We start from the raw sequence: 9,087 nt of genomic DNA on the forward strand, positions 1-9,087 counted from the left end.
TTACATAATTAGATTATTAATACGGAAACATCAGTGTTAGAGCAGCATGTTACTGTTGTAGCTGCTGGAGGTGGAGTTAGTTTGAACTAGGCTACTGTACTTTATAAACAGTTAGCTGGTTTAATCCAGAAGGTTCCAACCTAGGGGTCGAACCCCTCCAAAGGGTCACCAGATAAATCCTAGGGGCCATGAGGTGATAAATGGGAGAGTTACGAGGAGAAAAGGTTTTGAACCACAAATCTGTTGTCAGTTTTTGGACTTTTTCTCTAATCTTTGATTTTTGGTGAAATATTGGATAATGTGAACACTCATTGAAATGAAACCATGTGAGAAGTTTAGAGGCAAAAATAACTATTTGATGGAGCTGTTAACAACTCATAGACATCTGAAATGTGACCCTGACTACACACTGCTTTTTATAAGACATCAAAAGACAAAAAGATTGTAAACCATTTGTTTCATCTTTAACAATGTGTTGTATTTTAAAAGCTTTTTATATTATCCATTGTGTCAAATCATCTGAAAAGTAACTAAAGCTGTCAAAGAAATGTAGTGGAGAAGAAGTATCTCTCTCTGAAATGTAGTGGAGTGGAAGTATAAAGTGGTATAAAATGTAAACAAACTCATCAAAGACATTTCATTCAGTTGTTGCACACTACATCTGTGGTCCCGAAACCAAAAAGTGGGCATTCGGTTGTATGAATAAGATTTGTCACCGCCCGCTTGGATATCACTGTGATTATAATGGAGCGCACTCAGCGGTTCAGTATGCGGAAGCTGAAAGCGTAATCTCCGGAAGCTAGCAGTCAGCTGCTAGGAAGCTGAGGCTGTTTATCCCTGAGGTAGCTGAATGGCTAACGTCTTTAGTCGTTAGGTTGTTTTTACCTGTCGTCGCTGGCGTCGTTTGTGGAAACATTTTGAACTCCTTTTATTGAGAAACTGGACATCTGAGGTGAAGATGAAGAGTGTGTTTCTGCTCCAGGTTTTCGTGCTGGCGTGTTTTGTGCCACTCAGCCAAGTGACAGCGAAGGTGAGGCTAATGCTGGCTAGGCTAGCTCGATTTAGAGAGAAAACTTACATCTTTTCCACTCTCACTTACTGTTCAAGTGAGTTTTAATGAGGTTAAATTTCACTTTAAGGTTTTATCGATACGACCTGCGACGTCACGCTGTAATAAGGAGCTATGATCACACACAGTCTTAGTTTGTTGATTATAGGATTTAAAAGTCTTAATTTTAACTCACGAAGTAAAAAAAATAAAAATTCTAGACACTCATTGGCATTAATGTTAGCTATAAAATTATTTTTAATTTAACTTTTTCCAGACCTAAGATCCTACACGAATTAGGCTAGTTATTTTTAAATTGGTGAATATAATCATCTATTCATGTTCTGCTGCTTATCCAGGTCATGATTATTGATTCGTTGGTTATGGGGTGGATTAGGGTAATGTGGGACACCTAAGCTCCAGTGCATTTGTCTCTCCTTCTACATCATTAAAGTGAATATGATTGGTGTTGAATCCAAGCAGGGGTGTCCTGTCGTAGAAATCATGTGACTTTGTGGGTGTGATGTCACAAACAGGGGCAGGAAAATAGTCAAACAAGAGGTACCCCTTCTGACGTCCACTCAAAGGTCAGTGACATAGGATTCACACAAAATCAGTGTTAAGGATATAAATCTGTCACGATTAAAACTAGGAAAACTAATATATGTACCATTTTCCCTTTGAGTATAATATCTAAACATTGTCTTCTGATTTAACAAGGAAACATCTTGGGGATTTCATAATGATATTAGACATTGATTCTGATATTGGATCCATGTGTAAATAAGGTAAACAAGTCAGAATTGCAAACAGTGTCCCACATTACCCTGATCCACCCATTGAGAATGATTGTCATATTCTGCCAGGAAGTAAAGACAAAAATGTGAAATGGATTTAAATGAGCTGACATTTATCTCACATAAATCTAGCCCTGATAATCCCTGGCGGTTGTTATTTGACATCCTTCACACTTTGAACCCTGGAGGGTAATAGATTTGCAGTGTGTGCACAAAACTAAACATACACATTAAAAGAAACAGGAGGTGAAGTGGTTAGCACTGTCGCTTCATAGTTCTGGAGGTTTTGGGTTTGAACCATGCATGTTCTCTCCGTGCCTACGTGGGTTCTCTCCAGGTACTCCCACTTCTTCCCTCAGGCCAAAAACATGCAGATTAGGCTGTAAGTGTGAATGTGAGTCTGTCTCTGTATATGTGAGCCCTGTGATTGACTGGTGACCTGTCAAGGGCGTACCCGGCCTCTCGCCCAATGTCAGCTAAGATCGGCTCCACCTCCTCAATGCCCCTCGAGAGGAAAGGCAGTAGAGAAAATGAATGAATGAATAGACACTAAGAGGAAAAAAGATCCAGATACAGAACAGATGCTGTGGTACAATATATAAGATGGATTTGGTCCAGCTGAAGGGAGACTGACATAATGCAGTATTGTAATAAGTGTGTTATGAAAGTTTAATAAGTGTGTTGAGTATGCGTGAGTGTTCCAAGAGTCATGGGGTATGTACAAAGAGGGAGGAGACGAACCAAACAAACAAATGAAAAGGTGTAATATGTCCGATCGATCTCTTTCAGAATTCTGAAGACATCCGCTGTAAATGCATCTGTCCGCCATACAGAGATATCGAGGGTCAGATCTACAAACAAAATGTGTCTCTCAAGGACTGGTACGTAAAGTATTTTGTCATGCTGTTATTTTCCTGCTGACTGGTCTACTAATGGGGTTGTCTTCTCTTCCAGTAACTGTCTCCATGTAGTGGAACCAATGCCGGTCGACGGGAAAGATGTGGAGGCCTATTGTTTACGTTGTGAGTGTAAATATGAAGAGAGAAGCTCAGGGACCATTAAGGTATGTTAATGATGAAGTATGTGCTTCAAACAGGGCGTGAGTGTTGATTACTTTTTACTGTTAACTAGACCAGCAAGTAATCATTATTTTTGTGTAGTAGTGCTGTTTAGTCAGTTTTGATTAGTGGATTAATAATACTCTAATTAATATTAGAAATTATGAGCCACAGCTTTAATTAGCAGTTTATCATCATCATTTTTCAAGCAAAAATGCCAAACGCTCCCTCATTCCAGCCTCAGGCATTTCCTTGTCATATATAATAGCCAACTTTTTGGTCGTTATTTTAACAAAACAAGCAATCTGAAGATTGTCCCTTAGTCTTTAGGAAATTATGACAAGCATTTTTAAATTAATTAGACATTTCATTGACAAATTGATTGGTCAGTTTTTTGAGAAGTTGACATATTAATTGATGATGATTATTGCAGCTTTATTTTCATGATCAAATAATATCTCTATTTTTAGAGATAAATTGTGTTATTTTTTGGTTTTAATAATATTGGAAATTTAAGGAAAATGCCTATTCCCAGAATCCAAGGTGCAGTTTTCAAATGTTTTGTTTTGTCAGAGAAGTAGTCCAAAATTAAAAGATCTTCAATTTACCAAAGATATAAAACAGATGAAAGCATCTCGCGTCACATTTATGAGAAGCTGGACTGAGTGAATGTTTTTGATTTTTTGCTAAATTAATGACATGAGAAATTCATCAATTCTGAAAATGCTGTTGAATAGTTTTCTGGCGGTTGACTACTTTCTTATTTACTAACTATTGCAGTACTACTTCAAAATGTTTTCAATGTTTTGATAAAACCAAACTCACCGGTACTCCTTTCATATTTAGTTCACCATCATCATGTACCTCTCCATTCTGGGCCTGCTGCTTCTCTACATGGTCTACCTGACCCTCCTAGAGCCCATGTTGAAGAGGCGTCTGTTTGGACACTCTCAGCTTATCCAAAGTGATGACGATGTTGGGGTATGTGTGGCTCTTTATATTACAGTATTTGAACTCAGTAACACTCTATGTTATGGTAGTGCTCCTCCCTTTCCACACAGAAAAAGACTCTGTGTCAATAACCTCTCTTTGAACCGTGAGTCACGTGGGATTCACATCATCTAAGTAAAATTGAACAAGTTTATGGGTCTCTGTGATCATTTTCAAATCTTTGTGGCTGTCAAGGGCATTGTGTTGGTGTATTTGTGTGATGCTAGAAAGTCACCTAATGTCCAAAATGCAACACAGATCCTTTCTTAGCAGTGGCTGGTTCTAACTTAACAGATACTATAAGAAATCTTGTGTGGTAAGACTATAATCCAAACAGAGGGAGTGATGTATAGTTTAAAAAAATGCTTGCTCACATATATCAGATGGATTTTTATGTGTGGGAGGGCTTACTGGAGAATCCATTAGAAACCACAATCGCAGACTGCAGTGGGGAAGCTCTCAAACCGAGTGCCTGATGCAGACAGCTGTAAGCATTTTCTTTTCACAGCACAACTACAGAGACTCGGGTTAAAAGGAACCTGGATTTCATGATGGGTTATTGATGTGAACATGGATGTCACAAAGACCACAGACAGGGAAAGCACTGTTTGTAGCTGTGTGTTGTTTCATCCAAAGTACAAATCAAACTTAACTAATTAACAGGCTGAGTACATTTCCGTAGCCAAACAGTAGTCTGTTTTGTAAAATATGTTCTCCGATCTTTGATCTTTGGGCTCCATATAAAGAAGTTTATCCTCAGAAAGCACTAAATTTAAGATTTCAAATGACCCAGTATTGGTTGAAATATTTGGTAGTGAGTATGATTACAGCAAACCAAACCTATTTTTCTAATTTCTGATGGTAATCTGGCTGTCTACATAGTTGTAATTTTTAGTTTCTAACAGTTTAAGTACAACAGATTACAGTTAAAATGGTCAAATGCATAAAAAGAGCAGTAAATCAGTTTGGTCTTCTTCAGTATGACACAGTGTTTTAGATATCGACTCCTCTCGTCCTCTGCCTGAGGGGAGAAGGGAAGTGCAGCTGAGTGCTTTGTGTTTTCACTGGCAGACTTCAGGCATGAGGAAGTTGGACATGAGAGCTCTCTCTTTTAAATAAAAAAAGAAGCTTTTCGCTGAAAAAATGTATCTCAACAGTCAGGACAAAATGTTTCACATGGTTAGTGTGAATATTTTCTTTAAAGGTCTTTAGCTTGAATTAAACAGTTAGGAATGGAAAGTGACAACTAAGTCAGCAACCACAGATTAGCCTAATGCAAGGAGTGGTGACGTTCTGGTGAATAAGCTCTGACTTGTAACTTTATAAAGCTTTTCTGTTTGTCTACCACTAATAAAATATTTATGTTCCCTTTATTTGTGGCAAGGCAGTAGAACACTACATTTCTACTGCTGAGAGATCTTGAAAAGACTGCAGTTATCATATTGACCCAAAGTTCAGATTTAGTATTTGTTGCACAGTAGCTTCCACTTAATCTGTCACCGGACCAGAACAAAGGGAGAGAGAACCAGAAGTGCTGCTGCTGCATTAATTATAGAGGAAATGTTGGGCTTGTAATGTTTTTCAGTCTTTGATTCACAGAGGCCGTTCAGTAAAGAAAAGAGAAAATGTTGTTTTGCTTCACTCAACATGTTTACCACAGATGCCAGCTGCGGCTTTGATCCTCGCAATCCTTTATTGTTCTGAACTTTTGTTTTATTATGTGGTTTTCTGATAATGATGGTAATAACAGCCTTCTTTTGTTGCACTTTTACAAAAACAAGTTATAAATTTAACAAAAACACAAATTCAGGAAAAGGCACTCAATAAATCTTATTTCAGCAAGTTACTTTTTATTTTATTTTATTAATTGCACATAAAAGAATAAAATACATAATACAAGAAAATAATAATAAATGCGGAACTTTTTTGAGATTGGGAAAAAAAGAACGAAAGAGAAATGTGCGGGAGGAGCCAATAAAACCCAAAAGGGGTTGTCAGGCGGTCCTTCTATTGTTGGACATAAAACATTAAAACTTAGGACTTCAGACTATAATACAAGTAAGACTGAAACAAAAGCACAAAAAGATTCAGAAGAAATCATTTAAAAGTCAAGACTACATTGTTTTAAAAGAGCTTTGATGGGTGGAAGGTCAGAAATACACAATAAATACAATCTTAAGATCCATTATAACATGTACTGGTAACCACTGTCAGAATGCTAAAACTGTGCTTATAATGTACAATTTTATCTCCTTACAAGGACTCTTTGGGCTCGACCAGACAGCGAAACCACAGAATCACCTGTTCTTAGCCTGATCATTATTATGCTGTGAAGTAAACTCACTCCAGGCCTGCTGTTTTCTGTTCAGATCATAGTCATAACAGTCATATAGCTTCAGATACTAAGCAACAGCCGCCACTAGTTTGTTCTCCAAGACTATTAACTCCACTTGTTTTTTCAACTCGAGGCATTCACTCGAGGTGAATAGAGTGGAAAAATGCAACGCAAAAGCAGTGAGCCAAAAAGCTTTACTCTCATTGAAAACAATTACAAAAAGGCTCCAGGCTGCTAAAAATATAAGAGAAGCCTGTTAGTGGGTGGTGTCAGATAAAGCTATATCAGACCCTTCCAGCTGATGGTGGTTTTGTTTTTGTTTTCCCTTTGTGTATTCAGGACCAGCAGCCTTTTGCCAACGCTCACAATGTCCTGTCCCGTTCACACTCTCGACCCAACGTGCTGAACAAAGTGGAGCACGCCCAGCAGCGCTGGAGGAGGCAGGTCCAGGAGCAGAGGAAGTCTGTGTTTGACCGCCACGTTGTTCTCAGTTAAACTGCCCCGCAAGAAAGAGTTACAGGTGGAGCAAAACAACAAAAACACTGTGACAGAGCCCTCAATTTATTCTCTTCCTTTCTCTCATTTGTGGTTTGTATCTCATTACGTGTGACTCTGTAGAGCAGAAGTCCCTGGCAGATATTTAATCAAAGCGAGGAACTGTTGTGTAGTCTGCAGGCGGCACAAGAGATTACAGTGAATTCATTATTGCACAATGTTGAATGAGAAGTCTTTTAATCTCTGCCTGCTGTCCAATTTGCAGAAGTGCCAAGTCACTGGAGAATTTGTAATGGAAATTTAATGGTAGCGACTAATAAATGCCAGATTTAAAAAAAAAAAATCCTTCCAACTTCATGTTTCACAACATTCTATAATCCTCCGGCCAACAGTCTGACGCTGACCAGTCTCACAATTTTACGAGCCAAACGGGCTTTCCGAGTAAAACATGCAGATGTTTGTTGGTGGCACTCCACATGGCTGGATAAATGGTCCAACCCACTTGACTGCTGTAATGATCAGTGGTGGGTATTTTCCATCTAACAACTAACATAACTTACAACTACTGCTCCCTCCGCCGGGCAAAGCAAATCATGTAAAATAAAAATCTTTCAGCCTCCTTTGAAAATGCATGTTTTATAATAAATCTTTTATAAATGTGTTTTCAATTCTTCATCCTTACCGTGACATTTACTTTCTGATAACTGGTGTGGAATCCATCATTTAATGCATTCAATGAAATTTGATATTTGACAGTAGTTTCAACTGAACCTGGTTGCAGGTACTGATGCAATTTCTTGGTGATGTCATACAGTAGTAAACGTAGCTGTGCTATTGATCCTTAACTGTTGAAGACATTTGAACTCAGTGCCCTCTTCTACTGCCTGAACAAATAAAATGTGTGTTTCCTTTATGTTTGTGGCACGTCTGTGTGCTTGGTCTAACATCAGTTCCATTATCAAGGTCCTAAATAATATTTGTTGTCTAACAGGCAGCATCGGTAGAGCAGAGTGGTGATATTCTGAGTTACAAGAAGTTTCTTTTGTGTATAGTTGAGACGGAGTGAATGGAGAATCACAGCTGGGAGTCCTTTTGAAAGTGTTCTTAACTATTGTATATGTGATACCTTTAACTTTGAAATAAATTTATGTAATATTTGTGATTCTTGGATTTGTATTGTATTGAAATTTATTGTTGCTTTACATTAGCGGCAGGCTGAAACAGCTGTTTTCCTTCCAAGTGCAAAAACAGAGTGCTGGCCGGTTTGTGCAGCAGTTAGTACATAAACATACAGATTTAAAATGGTTACAGTCATCGAGGATTAAATCATAAAAAAGCCAAAAATGCCAACAAACAGAGTGATAATAAGAACATGGAACAAATACAAACAATTTACAAATGTCAACAAATGCCTATCTATGAGTGTGTGTGTGTGTAAATATATATTTATATATAATGTACAATGGTTAGGTAGTGTGTTTTGCATGCTCTGAGCTCTCTTCATCATGAATATCAGGTTGTATACTACTGAAAAAACTCACGTACTCTACTTTACTTGAGTATTTCCATTTGATGCTACTTTATACTTCCACTCCACTACATTTCAGAGGGATAATAGTATACATTTTTTTAATTATACAACACTTTGTTAATGATGAAACTAATGTTTCACAACTGTTTTGGCTTATGACATCTTACAAAAAGCAGTGTGTAATCTGAGTCACATTTCAGATGTTTACGCGTTGTTAACAGCTCCACTAAATAGTGACCCCCCCCCCCTCCCTAAACTTCTCACATGGTTTCATTTCAATAAATGTTCAAGTGATCCAATATTTCACCAAAAATCAAAGATTAGAGAAAAAAAAAATCCAAAAACTGAAAACAGATTTGTTTATCAGAACTTTGTTTTTTCCTTTTTCCTCTCCCATTAATCATCTCAACCCCTCACATTTATCTGCTGACTCTTGGGAACCACTGGGCTAAATGAGCTAACTGTATATAAAGTATTTCTAACTAGCTCCACCTCCAGCAGCTATAGCAGTAACATGCTGCTCTAACACTGATGCTTCATTATTAATAATCTAATGATGTCATATATATATAAAAAATATAATTAGAGGGACCAAATCACTACTTTTATTGCGATATTTTACATCACAGTGGTAATACTTGTACAAGTTTACTTGAGTTGGATTTGTCATGCAAAACTTTCACTTGTAATGGAGTATTTTCACATCACTGTATTGGTACTTTTATTCAAAGTAAAGAATCTAAGTACTTCTTACACTGCAAATCCGCATCACGTCAACATTTCTTGTTGCATTTATGTGTGTAAGATACGGTGACGTATTGTGCGCTGATGTT

At 37.6% G+C, this 9,087-nt stretch overlaps 1 protein-coding gene across 1 annotated transcript; it reads left to right on the top strand.

The window, feature by feature from the left end:
* The first annotated feature begins 822 nt into the window (after positions 1-822).
* tmem9b (TMEM9 domain family, member B) lies at positions 823-7,636 on the top strand. The gene is made up of 5 exons (XM_062415552.1): positions 823-1,030; positions 2,635-2,726; positions 2,800-2,908; positions 3,750-3,884; positions 6,568-7,636. Exons 1-5 carry the CDS (start codon positions 959-961, stop codon positions 6,721-6,723), a joined length of 564 nt encoding a protein of 187 aa, XP_062271536.1. The 5' UTR covers positions 823-958; the 3' UTR covers positions 6,724-7,636.
* The last annotated feature ends 1,451 nt before the right edge of the window (positions 7,637-9,087 follow it).

This window comes from Scomber scombrus, chromosome 1 (genome assembly GCF_963691925.1).
Source record: "Scomber scombrus chromosome 1, fScoSco1.1, whole genome shotgun sequence".
Classification (NCBI taxonomy): Eukaryota; Metazoa; Chordata; class Actinopteri; order Scombriformes; family Scombridae; genus Scomber; species Scomber scombrus.